Here is a 20,984-nt window from a genome sequence, read left to right as displayed (position 1 = left end):
CTGGCCTCTCCCACGCAGAGCATTACGCGGTCTTAGTTGGGCCATTTACTGCCCCGTACACTTGTACACACGCTTCCACGTACGCGAATAAACCGTCCACGCTCGCGAATAAATTGCCAGATACAACGTACGCGTCCGTCTCCGCCCGAAACACGGCCGAACAGAAGAGACATACAATAAATTCCGCGCGTGCATTTTATCGAGAAACTTTATAACTTTCTTCGGGTACGAATAAAATGTTCGATGCTGCGTCAACGACACAGGGAAGTTGCTTTTTATAGGAAAATTCAGATATTCGGATTTATGCTTCTAGTTTTGTAATGGATATACGTTTATGATGCTTCGAAAAAAACCTGCATACTTAGATTCTAAAAATATAGATTCTATTTCGCACTGTCTGCATAATGCATACGTTTTGCATATTTACATACGAGAGAATGCGTTGCGTATGTTACTTGCAATACGTATGCTAATGTGCTTATGTAAAATATTTGACACGAGTTATGTAATTCCGTCAACTTTTGTATCATAATTGTATTATAGTGGTCATTCTGGATCAGTGACCGTGCTCTTGCAATGTCGTTAATTAGCGACTTTCCTTTTTCGAGTCTAAACAGGAGGCAAGGAAAAAATTAATTTTTTCAACGAGGTAAAGCAAGGAACTATCTACTTAGAATTCAGCTATCTACTGGCAAGACTACTGGCACCAGTGGCAGCCATTATGTAGACCCTCTCTTAAACCGAACATACTCAACCTGGACACACATGTGTTACATTAGAAACGTTACATTTGTTGTGATATTAAAAACATTTTTCCTCTTCAATAAACAAATACCTGCTGCTATGTTCTCACTGCAGGACACATTCTCAGCAGCAATGTACCTTAACAATCAAAATAGTGACTACTGGCCCCAGTGGCAGCCATAATGTAGACCCTTTCTTAAACTGAACATACTCAACCTGGACACACATGTGTAACATTAGAAACGTTACATTTGTTGCGATATTAAAAACATTTTTCTTCTTTAATAAACAAATACCTGCTGCTATGTTCTCACTGCAGGACACATTCTCAGCAGCAATGTACCTTAACAATCAAAATAGTGACTACTGGCCCCAGTGGCAGCCATAATGTAGACCCTCTCTTAAACCGAACATACTCAACTTGGTCTCCACATGTGTAACATTAGAAACGTTACATTTGTTGTGATATTAAAAACATTTTTCTTCTTCAATAAATATATACCTACTCCTATGTTCTCACTGCAAGCCACATACTTAGTAGCAATGAGAACCTTAGCATTCAAAATAGGTTGAAGGATATGTACATGTATGTTATGTACTCAGGCACTTATTGTTTCGAAAGCTAACCAAAAATTGACCAAAAAGCTAATAAAATGAAAGTAGTTCATAGCCGTCTTAATAAACGAAACATTTTATATTACCTTCCTAGACCCTGAACCCAAGATACACCCACATAATATTTTTTAAATAACCTTACAGCTCGCTGCTTAATCTTTCGAAATAGCACTAATGAAAAAAAGGTCGTTTAAACCTTAAAAGATCGTAAAAATGTCATAAACGAAGAAAGCTTATGTGTCTCTGCCGTAAATCGAGGATTTCGCGCACCTGTCGGTACCGTGTCGGTGGTTCCTTAAATGGCACGCGTGGGTGGCTACCTCTTTGTGTAATTATGGGTCCGTGGGCCGCGGAGAAATTCCAGGGAAGTGGGCAACTGGACCTCGCGCAACGATCGTGTCCGAACGTTTTCCATCGAAATGGCCGCCGTATGAATATTCTATGAGAAAGTCGCGAACGAATCGTGATCATCGAACGATCGCGCGATTTCACGGCGCGCGCCGGTATGATGAGCTCGGAACTTAGAAATTGAAAATCTAATATTACCCGATACGTCGCGAACGCGCAAACAGGTTCTCGCGCGAAAACCTTTCCACCGGGATATCGAGGAGGGAAACGGACAGCCAGCTCGTTAACGAACAAACGAGAAAACGACGGTAGCCGTTCCGAGGCCTTGCCAGTAATTCGACGCAGAACTTGTCTGGCCTATTTACGACAACCCTTTAACAAGAGCGGCCGAGTAGGCGTTTTCTGACATAGCCTGGACACGTAATTACACATCTGTTCCTTCCTTCCTGCCTGACTGACTGACTGCCTGTTCGCGAACGAGGATTCAAAGCAACTAGGGGACTAGAACAGCGAACGTGTTCGTATGTGCACGGAAATGCCAACGATCCGTGTTTGCCCGACAACTTCCACGCGATACAGGCATTGTTATAGGAGCATTTAACCAAATTAAATGGTATGTCCTTTGTAAAACTGCACGCTACGACTTCACGCGACAGGTACTTGATAGGTATACAGAGGTGGGTGCAGGCTTCCTCTGTGTATGGGGGGATCAGAGGTACAAATTACTCGATTTCCTGAGGAATAGTTTCTGGAATTTCATCTTTGTCGATTGACAGGATATCCTGAGATCCCAAATTCTCTAGACTACAAGTTCATAGACTTTAAATTACCTACTTTCAAACTTCCTTAAACACCAAATGACCGATACTTCAAATTCCCTGGATAGCAAGTTTCTCAGAACTCAAATTGCCTACTTACTAAATTCCCCAGATTCTAAATTTCCTAGATTCCAAATTCTCAAAATTCCAAATGCACCGAATTCCAAATTCCCTAGATCCCAAACTCACCGATTTCCAAATTCCCCAAATTCCAAATTCGCTAAATTCCAAATTTCCCAAATTCCAAATTCACCGAATTCCAAATTCCCAAATTCCAAATTCACCGAATTCCAAATTCCCCAAATTCCAAATGCACCGAATTCCAAATTCCCTAGATCCCAAACTCACCGATTTCCAAATTCTCCAAATTCCAAATTTCCCAAATTCCAAATTCTCCAAATTCCAAATTTCCCAAATTCCAAATTCTCCAAATTCCAAATTTCCCAAATTCCAAATTTCCCAAATTCCAAATTCACCGAATTCCAAATTCCCAAATTCCAAATTCACCGAATTCCAAATTCCCCAAATTCCAAATGCACCGAATTCCAAATTCCCTAGATCCCAAACTCACCGATTTCCAAATTCCCCAAATTCCAAATTTCCCAAATTCCAAATTCACCAAATTCCAAATTCACCAAATTCCAAATTCCCCAAATTCCAAATTTCCCAAATTCCAAATTTCCCAAATTCCAAATTTCCCAAATTCCAAATTTCCCAAATTCCAAATTTCCCAAATTCCAAATTTCCCAAATTCCAAATTTCCCAAATTCCAAATTTCCCAAATTCCAAATTTCCCAAGTTCCAAGTTCCCTAGATTCCAAATTCCCCAAATTCCAAATGCACCGAATTCCAAAGTCCCTAGATCCCAAACTCACCGATTTCCAAATTCCCCAAATTCCAAGCTCCCCAAATCCCAGAATTCCCAAATCCCGAAACTCCCAAATTCCAAATTTCCCCAAATTTCCTCAAATTTCTAATTACACCACATCCTAATTCCCCGAATTCCAAATCTCTCACGTTCCCATGTATCCAAATCCCTTCATTTTCTTTATAGACCCAAATTATTCTGTCCATTATACGTATCCCGTATCAAGGCAATAACCGAATTGTTTAAATTGAACCAAGGGGTGTAACAACGCGCGAGTGAAATATGTACGAATTAAATCAGACAATAATGTTCCAACGCACGTACATCTGCTTAGTGTTCGACGAGCACTCTTCAGCCTTGGGAACGATCAATATATCTCTCGCGGGTCAACGCAATATCGCGTATAGAAACTCGAGCTACCCTTCGAAATCCCGCATATGGCACGCAGGGCTCGGATATATTAAAATGCATTCGTGGGTCCAGCACGGATGAGAACGTCGAGGGTGAACGTATGAAAGTATTCGATTCATATTTTTATCGTGTCACGAGGATCACGCGTACACACACTGCCCCGTGTACGTCGATAGTTAACTTTCATAGAGCATTATCCCATCGAGGTGAATTCCCATCTGTGCCATCTGTTAATCCAACCATGTAAAAAACCATATCGTTGGATTTATGACGTTTCACGTGTCACCGCGAAGTCGTACAAGGTTCTAACAAATTGCGACTGCTGTTGGGAATTCAATCAGCGAAAGGACAATGATGGAAAATGGTTTTAGCGAAATGGAGAAACTGACTCATCGTGTTTACGTATGTTTGCTTTTGTTACGATTTTCCTGGCACTTTTGTACGCAGCTCTTAATTTCTCACAGTATGTAATGTACAGAGCTACATATGTAGAGTTGTCGTCTGTAAACAATTTCTTCCGCTATTCTTTTTCTGGTATGCTGCTGGTATTCTGCTTTGCTACAGCCAGAAGAAAGAATGTTACAAAATATTCTTGGTTAAAGACTTAGGATGCAATAAATTAGATGTACTATAAAACAGTATAAAAATTGTGATATATGTAGATATAAAAGCTCCGTTATTGCTGTTAGCCTGTTCCTCGGTATTCGTTCCGAATATTTACATTCGTTATTTCGCCCAAAGCGGAACCATAAGTGGCGAAGTAATCGCCGATAATGCCACAGTAGTCCTCCATTCGTGACAAACGCGTTCTCCACCCACTTGGTATCCTCGAATGGCATCTTCGATTCCTGGAAGATTAGACAGAAGGAAACGTGTAGGTACGTGTATCGCGGCATGCGATTTCAATTTTCATGAAAACGCCCGCACGTGATGCGTTCTCACGCGAGTTAAAGCCGATACGGAGCGTAACGATCAATTGCCAACACTGGGAGCAGAGAAACTCCGCGATAGCGAATCAGTTTGCAGATAACAATACGTAATTAGCGGACGTCGATCAAACAGCGTTACGAGGTTAATTAAGGAGGTCGGAAACAAGACATTTCCACGTAGAACGATCGTCGACGAAATTCGAGTGTTTTATTCTTCCGGTCACGTTTTAAGGTGACTTTCCAACCCCTCGAGAACGAAGGTCTCATACATCTGGTCCACGCCCACGACTATGGATTATTCTAAGCTCGCGGCTCTGAAGGTCTCCGAAATTCCCGTGGTATTCGCGTCATCGTGCTAGGAATATTTAATGACATTGCGAACACAATGTGTAGCAAACGGGCTTGTTATCTAACTTTCTGTTGCAATCTGTGTACTGCGTGGACTGTAATGTAACCACCTGTGAGGCACGAACATGTGTCACCTATCTTAATTATGATTATTAATTAAATGAGCAAAGTGATCGTTAAATCGAATAAAAAAGATAATCAACTGACTGAAATTAACTAATAAAAATAATCGGTGAAATAAAATGACATGGCAAAATTAATCAATCAAATAAAGTTCAACAAAAATCAGTTAAATGAAATGACAAAAATTAATGAAATTGATATAAATATATACATTGTCCATATACCTTATTTTAATCAACATAAACATGAGTGCACAATTTTACAATATGTTCATTTGATTGATTTGTTGGTAAATGATTCAGTGATCTGTATTTAGAAAGTGCAGTCTTAAACAAATTGTAGGTTGATAAGATCGAAACTTATCATTGATTCCACGAATCCATCTACGAATAGCGTGTTAAGCGATAATTACACGTTGAACGAACATCCATTTCATCGGAAGTGGAACAACCTTCCATCCGAATTTCCTACGTCAGAGTGTACATAAGGTCCATGACGTACGGGAGCAATTAAAAGGGAATTAGCAGTAGGTAAATTAGCAGGGTTTACTCTGGAAACTGGATTCGCGCCAAATCATCTTCGAATTGGAGCACCAGCGCTGATGAATAAACGAGTCGAATAGGTCAAACCCCATTTTAGCAAAGGGAAATGTTCAAAATCCCGTCCGCTACCCCTCATTCCATCGACCTACAATTGTGAAACACCCTGTATTCAGTCATACAATTTTATCTTCTCCCATTCTTTGTAACTCTCCTCTCTCTGCAACATCTACTTCAGAAATATTTCAGAAAGTGTTTGAAATTTTACGAAGAGCGTTCAGTTCACCGATTCCGTAATTCGAAGGAATTCGCAATATCCATGGAAATGAACGAGATACCCACGGTCCCAGACGATATCGTACACTTTGTATTTCAATTTCAAATCCCGTTTGATCCGCTTTTCAATATCGTGCAGAGGTCCAGCCCGATGAAACTCGCGCCCCCTTTGTAAACGATTATTCTGCATAATCCCAAGACGGTCGCACAGATTGAAACTTTAATACGCCGGCTTACGTGGAATTTCATTTTCGACGAGGACAAGGTGGCGACATTAGGTTCGTGGACGAGTAGGATCGAGGTGCATTCGCATGCGAATCGCGCACTTTCGCGATTCCACTTGCAGCATGTTCTCGCGGAATCTGTCGTGCGTTGCATCGGTGCAACGCGCGCGGAGGTATGCATTTTTAAATTTGAAATTTTTTAACGTTGGCGAGCCATTCTGTAGGCAGTTCTTATCGATCGATCGAGTTACGGGTGTCTGGGTTTTCTTTGAAGCATTTGGGGTGCATGTAATTTGGAGGCTATGAGGGAAGTGCAAGTTGCTTTTGGAGGGACATTTTATTGTACAGTTAATCATGAAGTAAGGTAATATATCAAACTAAAAATGAAACACCCAGTACTAATTCTAGTTTCAAACTTTTGCATTGAACCAGTGATGTCAGCCTTCGAGTACAATTAATTATGAACTAAGATAATATGTGAAACTAAAAATGAAACGCGCAGTACTAATACTTATTTCAAACTTTTACATTGAACCAGTGATGTCAGCCTTCGAATACAATTAATTATGAACTAAAATAATATGTGAAACTAAAAATGAAACACCCAGTACTAATACTAGTTACAAATTTTCACATTGAATCAGGGATGTCACCCTTCGAGCACAATTAATTATGAACTAAGGTAACATATGAAACTAAAAATGAAACACCCAGTACTAACACTAATTTCAAATTTTCACATTGAATCAGGGATGTCACCCTTCGAGCACAATTAATTATGAACTAAGGTAACATATGAAACTAGAAATGAAACACCCAGTACTAACACTAATTTCAAATTTTCACATTGAACCAGTGACGTCACCCTTTGGGTACAATTAATCACGAACTAATATAACATATGAAACTAAAAATGAAGCACCCAGTACTAACACTAATTTCAAATTTTCACATTGAACCAATGTTATCACCCTCCGAGTACAATTAATCATGAACTAAGATAACATATCAAACTAAAAATCACCCAAAGACTAAGAAACACCCAGTATAAAATTACAGTCGTAATCCAATTAAGTCAAGCGTCCGTACATTTTTGGAGATCCCAATGACATATAAAAAACGCGCCTTCCTGCATAGTTTTCGCAAAAGGAAACGCGATCTAACCAGTCCACCGAGGACAAGCCTTAAACATTATGCGTCGAACAAGCAGAAGGTTACATGTGTTCGTTAATGAAACGCTCGGTTCGTAGCTGGTACACGCATTCGGAAACCCGAACCGTCTCTCAGTTAGAACTAGAAAGGCAGCTGCCTGAATGTCGCCAGTTCCTGGCAACCAACTAGCTATTACGGTTTCATTCTGTCGACCGAATATGCCAGGAGAATTTCAATGAACGGATCCTTAAAAATGGGATTGCCTGATCTTGTCGCACCTTTGACTACTTTTGCGCTGGGCTGCAACCTTGATCCCTTTCTGTCCATCATCACTTTCTTGACGCTAGGTGAAAATTAACGGAGTTCTATTTATGGGTGGATTCTATTTATGGAATTATGGGTGGATTTAGGAATTTAACACAATTTCAGCAAAATTTTAGCAAATATGAAAATTTGAGTGATTAAGAAGTTTTGTAATTTTAAGGATTTAGGAACCTTGAAATTAAAGATTTTTTGAAATATCAATATTTGGAAATTTAGAAAGTTCGAAATGTAGAAATTGTAAATTTTGAACATGAAGAAATTTGAGAAACTTGAAATGTTTCAATGTCTAACTTGAAAGTCCAGAAAACTTAAACTCTCTCGCAAGCTTAACTCTCTCAACGATCCACCTAAAAAATGATATCATTTTAGAGATCTCCATTTCAGACATAGCCAATTTCAGAAATCTCAGTCCTCCTACATTAAAAGAATCTCCTAAATGAAACTCCAACTCACCACCAACTCATCCCTTCATATCCCCTACACATATCAATCACCAAAAAAATACTCCACAAACTCAATAACTCAACAACCAATTGCTTTTGCTGTTTCAGGCGATATCGAGGATTGTCTAGTAGCCCCGGTAGCCCAAGGTCAATTCACGCCCCTACCGGAAGCTCTCTGCTGGGCCATTCTCGAGTTAACTTCACAAAGGCAGGCCGCCACATTGGACACTCTAAGATCCGCTTTAAGAAACGCTTTTCCTGCGATGCAGAGACCCAGTCGCGAGCTAGTATACGATGCCCTCGCGAAACTCATGCAAGAACGCAAGATCTATCACACGTCACAGGGATATTTTGTCGTGACACCCGAGACCAGGAGGCTTAGACGCGATTCCAGTAATTCCAGGAGATGCTCCAGGGAGGTTAGCGGATCCAGAAGTCAGGGGAGCATGCTCATGTCCAACGACGAGGCTATGGCGCTCGTGCATGGGGAAATGCTCACCCTTAGGGATGGCGACGTGACGCATCAAGCTGTGCAAACGAATCTGGCGGATGTGATATGTGGAGGTAAGACATTCGATCCTACAAATATTTTTTCTTTCATGTTTTTATGAAGAAAAATACGTTTCATGTTTTTATGAACTGAAGAGTATTTGGGGAAGAACTGAAAGAATTGTTTGAATGAACATATCATTTGAGGAGTATGAAAAATTAATTCAGATGTGGATGTTCATATGTGGATGTTCAGATGTGGATGTTTACATGTGGATGTTCATATGTGGATGTTCATATGTGGATGTTTACATGTGGATGCTCATATGTGGATGTTCATATGTGGATGTTCATATGTGGATGTTCATATGTGGATGCTCATATGTGGATGCTCATATGTGGATGCTCATATGTGGATGCTCATATGTGGATGCTCATATGTGGATGTTCTTATGTGGATGTTCATATGTGGATGTTCACATGTGGATGTTCAGGTGTAGATGTTCATATGTGGATGTTCACATGTGGATGCTCATATGTGGATGTTCACATGTGGATGATAATTGAAGGAAATATAACGACCAAGAAGAAACAGATACAGAGATAAAGGAACTTGAATATTCCCAACTTTGTAAATCCTCATTCTTCAAATTCCTAAGATCTCCAAATTCTAGATCTTCAAGTTCTCGAATTTCTTACGTTCCTAAATTTGCAAATCCTACGTTCCTACTCTCTATGTAAATTTGCCAACTTCTAAACCTTAGACCTTTTCAAATTTCACATCTCCTAATTACCATTTGATCACAATGCTAAATTTCTATATTTCTCATGGTGCCTCCTAGCGTGCGAAATTAAAAAATTTGAGAATATTTGAGGATAAAAGCAGAGGCAGAGTCGAAGTAACTCGGCCAGACTCAATCCGAGCAAACTCGTTGGGCACGTGTTCGGGAATGGTTCCGAGTGTCCAGGAGTAGAGTTGGCTAGCAGCAGGAGAGATCTTTTTCTTTGAACTCGATGGACGGGTCCGGTACGTTTATGTTGTCGTCGTCCTTGGCAGCCACGCAGCTCGCGCCGGAAGATGTTGCATTCCTTCGCGGTGGTTCGTATCAAAAAATCGTCGCGGTTCGATTTAAATTGCGCCACCTTATCGCTGTATTTAGAGTGGCTATCGTCTCGATGGCGAGTTTATGTACCCTCTTCGTATTGAAAATTCAAATGGAACACGCTCGCACGGAGAAAAGCAAATAATTTCCTTATCTACCGAGGGTCGACACTTCTCGAAAGGTACGCTGATTGGATAGACAGCTTGAAAATGGACTCGGGATTTATAGAGTAGATAGATGCTAGGAATTCAAGCTTAATTTCAGATCTGGGGTTTTGGGAATTGTTTCAACTTTCAAATCAAATCATTGCATTCAAAAACTTGTAGTTTATGAAATTCATAGATACCCAAATTTCTAAACCAAGAAACTCCCGAAGTTCTAAATCCGTAGTTCCAAAAGTGTCTAGATAAACAACCCTAGATTTCAAGATCCATAGACCCTGAATTCGCTGTATAAAAAATTTCAAAACTTCCTAAATCTGTAGACCACGAAAGACTAAAAGTTCCTCGGTCACAAAATCCATAGACTTCCAATTTCCTATATCCTAGATATCCACATCCCTAATTCTCCAAATACCTGCCTTAGCCCCAAATTCCTACGTTCTCAAATTATTTGCACGAACCAAAATTTCCAGATCCCGAATACCCAAAAAATCGACAACCGTGTTGTCTCCTGGTCGCCATATTTATCCTAGAATAGCTGAACTCGACGGTGCATTGTTACGCGGTTCATCGATCGTCAACGAAGCAAGCGAGTGTTTGCGTGCGACCAGTTGTCCGTGTCTAAAAAAAAAGGAACGAGTACGGTCAAAGTTTCGGTGCAACGAGCAAACTGGAATTTTCTGGCGCATTGACACGGAAACACCTTCGGCACCTTGCACGCTTCCTTCGCCTTTTACCATACATCGTGAGAGACGCGTATGGAGGACGTACACGCGAACGGCCGGTATATAAATACACGGGCAACGTGTACACAGAAAGGACAGAAGAGAAGAGTAAGAGACCGTCCGTGGCAACTCGACGATCCCTGGAAAGCGTTTAGCACAACCGATATATTAGCTATTGGTCACGACATTGTCTACCGTTACACACGCTGTCGGGATCACGTGGGGGGCCACGTATATAATCTTCCTACTTTTCTCTGGCTCGTTTCTCGAGTGATTCTCACGCTGGCAAACCAACCAGTCGGCCGGTCGTCGCCACCGCCTCTGGCTGTGTACCACGATGAAAATCAAGAACGAGGGTGTTCCACTTTTTGAGCACGCGGCTCGAGTTCGCGACTCTCGCGTCATGAGAATCGACGGACCGATGATTCATCGATCAAACCCTCCAAATTTATTCCCTTCAAAGTCTTCATTTACCTGATTTCATCCGAAATTGTCACATAAATTTGAACCACCTCTGATCTCCCACTTCTTTTGGCAAAGTAATAGAATTACATATGTAACATGACTTTTAACACTAGAACTACCAACAAGTCAAAATGACTGGCTTCAGATTTCTCATTTTATATTGCAAAATTTTATTGGCGCGATTTTATGGAAATGTCTGTCATTTTGTTGAGGGAAAAACTAGTTCTATATGTTACTTGATGCTTTAGGGTAAGGTTGCTTAAATCGTACTTGATCTATATTTGAAGTGTTATGGCTACTACATTAGGATTAATTTATATGACAACACAAAGATTATTCAGAGTTGTTCTAATAAACACAAACAATATTTACACTAGAATCGAATAGCAAATATAGTTTTTACATATTTGCTAAATACTCATTGCTTTTCATAGGGGGTACGATTCGAGCAACCTTACCCTATTTATTTATTAACCTTTTCATTTTATTTTTCATTCTCCAATAAACGAGCATTTACTGTCGGTAGTTCTAGTGTTAATTCAACTAATTTAAGGATCAGTAGCTACGTTACTCTGATGGATAGAAGACAGATTAACGTCAGATTATTCTGTAAAGAGTAGATGTAATAGTAAGAGAGATTTAGATGTGAAATGTAATTGCAGGTAATCCAAACGACAAGGTTCTGTTCGCAAGATGTCGATCGATGCCGGGCCGCCTCGAGAGGCGACACTCTCTACGACTTTGGGGATCCGCAAGACGTTTACACCGAAGCGGAAGTTCGCGGTCTTTGCCACGAAGGCCGGAAAGAAGCGACACCTCCTCGAGCGCGGAATACGCGAGCACCGACAGCGCACCCCATAGCCCAACCAGTGAGTCGAATCGGGGAAGGGATTGTTTTGGTGCTGGGTGATTGATCGCTTAATCAGGACGCGTTGGCTTTCCTTTTTATAAACAGATGCTTCGATATGTGGCTCAAGGTGTTTGATCGAAGAAAGCGTGTCCTGTTTCGCGCGGCACAATCGAATGGGGTCCGTTTGAGTTGACCGACAAATCACTTCCTCGATACTGTTTACTCCGTTGCGATATTACTAAACTATCACAGAAATATCGATGCATATGTTATTCTGAAATTATTACTTTCCAACATTTTACATTTTAAAGTTATAAAATTTCAGTCTCTGAATTGCTTAAATTTTTCAAATATTCGGATACCAAAAATTGGGAGTACTTAACATTTTCAAGTTTCATTAATTCACCACATCTTTCAATTTTCTTGCATATACAAATTTTTGACTTTTCAGACTCAAATTCTCAAATTGAAAAATTTTTACATTTTTATACTATCAAGTCGAAAATTTGTCAAATTTCTACATTTCTTTAGAATAAAAATGAAACACAAAATGTATAATGAAAATGTATAATAAAAATTTATAATGAAAACGTGTATTGAAAATGTATAACGAATGTATTTCATACACGAAGTGTATAAAACCTAATATCATAGATTTGGCAAATGAATTAATAAAAGCGTAAAAACAACATTCCGTAAAAGTACATACTTGTAAAACAGCATTCATGTAAACATAGAGGAAGTCTTCACAGAAGAAGTCTTCATAGAGGAAGTCTTTATCGAGCAAGTCAAACGTCCCCTCCAAACACCCACTCGCAAGAGGGAGTTTCTTTTCAAACAAAATTTTCGCGAGACCTTCGAAGCATGTTCCACCGTACACACCTAGAGATAAAAGCAAAGCGACCGCTTATCGAGCTCCGAAGTGCACGAGTATCGTGACTTTCAGTTAAAACGAAACTTTCGTTCCAACGAGTTGGACGTCTTTATCCGCGACAAGCAAATCATTTATCCACGGCTTTCTCTACCGTCCGCTTCATTTATCTCCGAAATAAAAGCTCTTACAGTTTGATGTATCCGTGTTAACACCCTGCTCCCAATCCGCGCCGCTGCGAACATCCAACAACTAAGCCTCTTAGTCACCCTTAGCTGGCAAGCCCTTCCTCGATCCCCGATCTCTCAGTAACGAAATGCAACGTCGGTCTCCCTTTCTTCTTTTCTTTCTCAAGGTTTCTCCGGGATTTTTTCAGAGAAGATAGGTCTACTCTCCAGGCTGTTCCGACGCAGCACAAGGAGGAAGGGCGCACCGTTGATGGGCACCTTCAGCGCACAGTATCCTCCTACCGAGTGGTTCAATCCTCGCGTCGTTCATTTGCACAGCGTGGCCACGCAAACGAGAGCTGCCAGCCCGTCGGTGAGTTCAACATCGCACAAATTATAATTCAGACACCGTGCTTTTCGCTGTTCCAAACCCTCTAAATTGCTATGAAATTTGTTCCATGTCATAGCATAAAAAGATACTTATACTGTCTATCTTATGTGGACTGAATTGTCCTAACAATAATATCTTGGTCAGTAATTATTATTAAAAATATCAACACCTTCTTCCTATATCGCCATTATTCATATCTTAATTTCCAATTTCCCTAAGGTCTCCTCCACGTTTTACGTCAGTCTCCTCATTAAAGTAACATTTTCAGATGATGGAGGGTCTAGATCAGTCACAGGCCAGTTTTCAAGTATGGGACGACTCGAGTTCCGTGCGATCAGCCACGTTGCCCAGGCGACATCGACGTCAAGCCAGTGGCGACTCCTCCAGTTTATTGGCCAACTCGACGCCGAGGAGTTCCAGACGACACCGATCACCGTGCTCGACGCTGCCCAGGTCGAAATGCTCCAGCCTGAGTAGATGCACCTCCAGGGCCAGTGTGCTGCCTCCGAGCGCAAACCAGGAATCCTATCAGAGCCGCAATCAAACGCAGAACGGTAAAAACTCGACAAACTCCTCGCCCAGTCGAAGCGGCGGCAGTTCAGGTTCCGTTCGAACGGCGAACGCCAGTCCCGCCAAAACTGCAACCCTAGGGAGATCCAGTACACGACAGTCGAACTCCAGGAGACCCAGTCACGATTCGACGGGCAGCGGCATGAAGACGAACGGATCACCTCAGCATAAGGTAAAGGAAAGTCAAGATATGATCACTTCATTATGTAGTTTAGCAGACATGTTCCAACGTAGTATTATAATTAACCCCTTGCACTATGGCTTATTTGCCAAGTACGTCAGTCAGAACTAACTAATTACAGCTACAATATTAATACAGACAAAAAAATGTGTAATGTTATGTCAATATGTTATTATATAATCGTTGACTATGCAAATTATAATTGGACTTGAACTTCAAATTGAAGCGTACTAAAAATACGAGTAAAATTGATCGCGGCCGAGGTACGAGTGCGTCACGAGTCTGACTCGTCAAAATAGTGCAGGGGTTAACCTATTTCATTATACATTCTTGATCTTTCAATTTTCCCAAAACTCACGCACTCATAAATCCCAAAACTCAAAGTTCCCAAATTAGTACCTTATAATATTACTATACAGCATGTGAGAAGAAACCAACTAATGGACCGTCTCAACAGGTTCTGCAAAAAACATCGTCCGGGCATTCGTCCCACTCCAGCGGAAAGTCGATCTCCAGCGGTAAACTATCCTCGTCGCCGTTGAAGACGTCCACGCTTCCTGCCAAATCGTCCCCGTTGAAGGTCGTCCAGCAAGGATCCCTAACGCCGTTGCAGGAAGCGCAGAACTCGATAACCCTCCAGGTGTCGACGAATCTGACCCCGGTGAGTCCGTCCCAGGATCAACGCGCGATTCAGAACAGCGTGACACTGGCCTCGAACGCAACCAGCACGACCACTATATCCGGTTCACCGGGCACGAAGATCTACGTGCAGCAGAATAACTCTCCCATGAGATCGGTGATCACGTTCGAGAACGGCACGGTGAAGACGAAGCTGGCGGACAAGGAGACGCTCGACTGCAAGGAGAAGCAGGAACGAGAACTGATCGGCGAGAAAATCTACAAGAGCAAGATGGACGACGAGAAGCTGTTCAAGTCGAAGCTCGACGACGAGAAGCTGAACAAATCGAGCAAACTCGAGCGGCCGTCCTCGTTGTACGCCTCCAAAGAATCGAAGCCCAGCCACCTGTTGTCCGAATCGGACAAGGAGAACAAACCGAAGGTCGAGGAGGAGATTTCGAATAAACTGAAGCTGACTAATCGTCTGAACAACAGCCAGGCACACCTGATCGACGGATCCACCAACAACATCGACAAGAACTCTCTGGTGAACGAGCACCCTACCTCCGCTCTGTCCACCATGAAGAACACCAACGACGCCATGAATAATTCACGGAAATTGAGCCTGTCCTTGTCCAAAGACGCTCTCAGCTACAGGAATCTCCTGCGTCCGGACTCGAAGAACAACATCGCGTCGAATCCACCGTCGCCCACCAAATCCTTCGACGGGTTCGGTGGCTCCTTCAACAACGTCTACATCGAGAACCTAGAGAGCGCGAAACAGAGGGCACCGCAAGGCTCCGAACCGAATCTCGAGAAGACGGTCAGTCGAGGCGATCTGTACTCGTATCCGAGTCTCAGCGACATGCAGGTGCAGTTCACCAGCTTGGCCGCTCAGAAGATCCTCAAGGGATGCCCTATCAACAGCGTGGACACCTTGGTTGAAGTCAACATGGCTGCCGCGGAGAAACCGAACAACTGCGACGTTACTGTTCATACCGACTTTGGGCTCGTTTAAAGTTTTTCTTCAATTTTTTTTCGTTTGCTGAAGGATGGTGAAGATCGAACTTTTAACACCAGTTTCCCGGTGGAATTTATGTATGATTATGGAGTGGGAGATATGGAAGCTTGATGAAATATAGCGTGGTTGTAAAGATTGATATGTGACGAGATCTTTGGTGAGGGTGAAGTTTGAATTGGTTAGGGATAATCTGGGTAATAGTCTGGCTATTTGTTTACTGTTTTAAAAGGGGGTTAAAGGCAATCTGAAATACGTATGAACTTGAGTGCTACTACTTCAAGCGATATCTTCATTTCATGATTTAATTTGCGAGCTCACTGTATCTCGCAGACTTCTTATCTTACAAAAGTAGAATGGTTATAAATGATGAGCTATAATTTAACATAGCTTGTGAAATCTACGGCGTCTGTAACTACAAATTGTCCCAATGGTCTACGATCAAAATGTGTTAGAACACTCGTTTCCAACAGATCAAATTTACGACCACGCTATATCTCAACGAGAACCACACGTGTAAAACGAAAGAACGCGCTGTACTGCTTAAGCATATAGAGAGCATTGTAACAGTTACCAATAAATAAAAAATTTGTTATGTTCTCACGTACATGGTACGGTCACATCGTTGTCTCTTACACCCAGTTAGTTCGATCAGGAATGACGATAATCATCGAAATGAGTTTCGAGCACCGTGCTTCCATTGATCATCTATATGCTTACGCGGCTGAACGTTCGACAGTCCGATCTTCGGAACCTTTTTGTTTAACACTTTGACGGCCATCGCCATTGACGTAACTAGGATTCGTGTTTGAAGTGAGCCATGTCTTTTTTGACTTCATTAAAAATAGTACGCTTATTCTAACAAAATTTGTACTGAAAATATTATTATATTTTTGTGTTGAATAGCATTGTAAGGATGATTAAGTTTACCCAGTATTTTGTTATTTTTAAAAATATTAATAGCTGAGTTTCAGAGAAAAGGTACATAATTTCAAGGAACAGAAAGGTTATTTTTTAAATTTTGTGGTCTAAAAATATTATTATATTTTTGTGTTGAATAGCATTGTAGGGTGCTTAAGTCACCCCAATATTTTTTGTTATTTTTAAAAATATTAATAACTGAGTTTCAGAGAAAAGGTACATAATTTCAAAGAACAAAAAGGTTACTTTTTTTAAAAGGAATTATTTTTTAATTCTTTCCGGTCTAAGTTTTAAGACTCTTAATCTAGTTATGCCAATGACTGCTATACAACATTTCATGCCAGTATCCACACACGTTTATTTATATAATCATAACTTAAATTTGAAAACTGATAAATACTCCAGTAATCTCTTTCAGTAATCTATTTTCTTACACATAAAATTATGAAAAGCACGTATTTCACAAAATGGCCGTCGAAGTGTTAACAATGTTAAAAGCTTTTGGATGTAAATGTCTATTCAAAATTCTTTCCACCATTTTGCTAATACAATAGCTACAGTATTTATTAATGTCAGCTACAATATTGGCAAAATGTGAAGAATTATGGACATAATTTACGTTCGAAAACCTCAGTGTTTAGTATGATTCGATAGTATCGTAGAAATAACAATCGCCATTCCACGGATAGTATTCGTTAATTTAATCCTAACCTTCGAGCTTACCACACAATCCCGCAAAACGCGTAAACAGTACACCTTATTCATGTAAAGTTTAAGTCTGAACGCACGTTGCATTGTCCTTGCAGTTCACTCATTGCAATCATTTGCACTTTGTGCATGTTCCCTCCTATAATACGATTTTAAATAATTTTAGTTCCAGTTTACTATGGATACTTTGGTATATAAAAAAAATTACTTAAAAGGTGGGTATTTTAGGGTACAAGTATAAATTATTATTATAAATAGTACCTTTTAATTTAGTCTGAATTTCATTCAAATTAATTTGAACCTCATTCGGAATCTGAGTTATTGAATTTTACAATTTTTAATTTTGAAACGAATTCACGAATGAAACCGCGTATAAAGGATATTAAAAAAAATAATAATTTCTGAAACAATGCATCGCGCGTGTTAGACTTCATAGTGCCTCCATTTCCTACTTCAATTAATAGCAAAAGAAACTATAAACGGGTACCACAGCGTCGTAACGTTGGCAGTTTTGCATCGCTTTACCGAGTTAAAGCGATTTGCTAAAGCAATATTTCGCACGTACGATAGCCTGACAATTTGCCTTACTCGAACAAAAGAGAGAGATATAAACGAGAAAAGGATATTTTATGCGAATCCAAATACTGCCAATAATCGTAGCGTCGACGTGTAGGATAGCGATGAACCTAAGGTAAAAAGAAAACTCGTGAACGACGTGTTTAAAACGTGCAAACGTGCACCATTTCCAGCGTCTAACGATCATTTCGTTTCGGTCGATATGCCAAAGTAGACAGAGAAAGCGTAGAACTATGCGTAGAATTTAGACATAGTCATTCGCGAACGAATATCATATTAATTAAAAACATATTAAGACGTATTAGAAAATTATTATCGAGAATAATTTTTTTGAAACTTCGATAACTACGCTCAACGAGTACTTGTAAAATGATCAAATCCGATAATATTCTGGACTTTTTCAGAAGCGAAATTTTCAAGAGATACTTATTTTCTAATTTGTCGATTTATTATCAAATTCTTTTTATACGATTACGATAAGGTATACGAAAATATCCGTTCAGAGTGAAGGATGAGTTTGCGCATGCGCGGAACACCTATACCGAATGAAATAATCGGGGCGCGAAATACAAATACCGCGTCGCAGAATCATAACAGTTCGTGCAAACAAATAGGTGCATTTCCACGTTCAGGAAGTAAGCGGTACCATTTTCTAATTAGTGCAATCGTAAATCTAAGTGCCAAAACCGTTCATAGTACTTAAATCGCCTTAAACCGCTTGCAACGCGGCCTCGTGACGTGTCGCGACAACGAGACATCGCGATGTAAACGGGATCAAACCGTTTAACATTCGAATCACAATTATTAACCTTTAAAGGTAAGAGATGTAGTCGTAAGACGGTAGGTAACTGGACACCGAACAAACGGTGTCTGCTTTGTATATTTCGTACGTTGTATTACCGATTAACACCGATAGTAATTTTCGATACACCTTTGCGTCTTCCAGTTTTTATCGGAACGGAGACACGAGCCTTTTACGCCCTTATTTCTTATCAAAACTAACTTGTAGAGTACTATTGTGTAATCTTGCTCTATCATAATTATAACAACGAAAGCGTATGATAATAAAGAAGGAAGAAAAAGTATATGATTGTTGTTTGTTAAATTATTTTATCTGTAAGAAAGCCTCTTCAATCCTCGTCCATTCTTTTCGAGTAGATTCCAATAAAAAATTAGGAGTATCGTTATGAAATTTCTATATCGTTACAAACATCATTATTGAATTTAGTGTATTGTTTAATAGTTTTATAGTTTTTTAGAAGCCTCATTTTTAAATATTTTTTAAAGTTTGAGTTCACGTGTGGGCAATCTGGAAAGTTCAACTAGAATCACCTAGCAGTAAGGCATGAAACTATTGAAATAAAGTAATTGCAATTTTGAAGAAACTTCAAAGTAAATTTTACAAATAGAGTCTTATACGAAAGAAAATATGTGTGAGAAGGATTTTTGCAACTCGAAAAAAATTTTTTGCAATGCCTATGTCATTGCTTACATAGTCGATGAGATACGGTATAGTGTTCTGAATACATAAAGCACATTTTCGAACCCGCAGAATATATTACAAACAGTATAAAGTCAATATTAATAGATATATAATGAATACATAGCATATTAAGCAATAAAATCAATGTAAATTGGATTTTTAAAAAAATTGAACATGTAGCGCCATCTCTCCGGCGAACAGGGTGAACTACACACTTTTGAAACAGCAGCTTCGTTAGTTCTCATCTTCCCCGCTAGACGGCGCCACGTGAGAATGTGCTGCCCTCTGGTGATAGAAATGAGAACTAATGAAAGTAGAGTTTCAAAAGTGTGTAGTTCACCCTGTTCGCCGGAGAGATGGCGCCACTTGAGAATGTGCTGCCCTCTGATGGTAGAAATGAGAACTAATGAACCTACAGTTTCAAAAGTGTGTAGTTCACCCTGTTCGCTGGAGAGATGGCGCCACTTGTTCAATTTTCCTAAAAACGCAATTAACATTAATTAATATGCTATATATTAATTATATACTTATTAATATTGATTTTATACTGTTTGCAATATTTTCCATGGACCCGAATGTAAATTATATGTTCAAAACAGTTTACTCATATCGTGCTCGGTCGGTAATACACGTAATGACATCAGTACAATAAAAATATTTCTTCCCAATCACCAAATACCGTTTTCACAAATATTTTCTTCTATAAAAAGCAAGCTTGTTTACAAAATTCTCCCAGAACTAACAGTATGAAGATTTTCTTAAATTTTACAAAATTTTGTTGTCATAGTTCAGCTTTTCGATACTATGTGTCAGGGTCGGTCATTTCCTAGCTTAAGGGGAACAACCATACCATATCTACTTGTCTGCTCAAATTTTAATTTGCAAATTTTCGTTCCCATAAATGACGTTAATTTTCAGTGTCAGCTTTCGTAAACTGAAATTTTGCAACATCGCTCACATAAACAGAATAGTCATACAATACAAGGGTTCAGTCAAACAATGTGAACTCCAAGTACAATAAGTTGAAGTCAGATAACATCATATCAAGTTAGCATTCTTTGACACTTAAACAAAGTGCACAAAATCAGGACGTTCACCCTAAAATCTTAAATCATTCATTTCTTCAAAACACTCTTATAGTCGAAATTTATTTGAAAAAATCTCTCATCAATACTAACAATGGACTTTTAGAGTTAATTTTGTCTGGCTAAACTATAAAATAGGAATCACTGGAAAAAGATTGTAATTACATGAAACTTTTTATCCAATTTAAAGTATATTTTATTATTAATAAACTGATAAAAAAGTGTCTCCGTACAAAATACATAAAAAGCAAAGTTACAATCAGTCCAAAAATCCACAGCTCAATACACAGTCTAATTTCACCATTACAATTTAAATAAATATCCAATATTTCTCAATTCGCCTTGCATCGAGTTAACCCTTTGCAGTCGATCGTAATTTGACTGTTCACAAACAGTAATGTTTAAAACTTAGATAAAAAGTTAAATGAATTCTTTTGAGG

The 20,984-nt window shown here is 39.7% G+C and overlaps 1 protein-coding gene across 2 annotated transcripts in view; it reads left to right on the top strand.

The window, feature by feature from the left end:
- Positions 1-19,061, top strand: part of knockout (Stork-head domain-containing protein knockout) — a 163,808-nt gene extending 144,747 nt beyond the window's left edge. Inside the window, exons 5-9 of one of the 2 annotated variants that reach the window (XM_003704094.3) lie at positions 8,271-8,726; positions 11,768-11,974; positions 13,203-13,366; positions 13,653-14,126; positions 14,593-19,061. In XM_003704094.3, coding sequence (XP_003704142.1) covers positions 8,271-8,726; positions 11,768-11,974; positions 13,203-13,366; positions 13,653-14,126; positions 14,593-15,771 — 2,480 coding nt within the window. In that variant the 3' untranslated portion in view covers positions 15,772-19,061. Of the gene's footprint in view, positions 1-8,270; positions 8,727-11,767; positions 11,975-13,181; positions 13,367-13,652; positions 14,127-14,592 lie in introns of both variants that reach the window. The other variant, XM_012287141.2, reaches the window with a different exon arrangement.
- Positions 19,062-20,984: the final 1,923 nt, after the last annotated feature.

This window comes from Megachile rotundata, chromosome 1 (genome assembly GCF_050947335.1).
Source record: "Megachile rotundata isolate GNS110a chromosome 1, iyMegRotu1, whole genome shotgun sequence".
Lineage (NCBI taxonomy): Eukaryota > Metazoa > Arthropoda > Insecta > Hymenoptera > Megachilidae > Megachile > Megachile rotundata.
The sequence above is the reverse complement of the archived record's forward strand: the minus strand, read 5'-3'. Positions and strand labels throughout refer to the sequence as shown.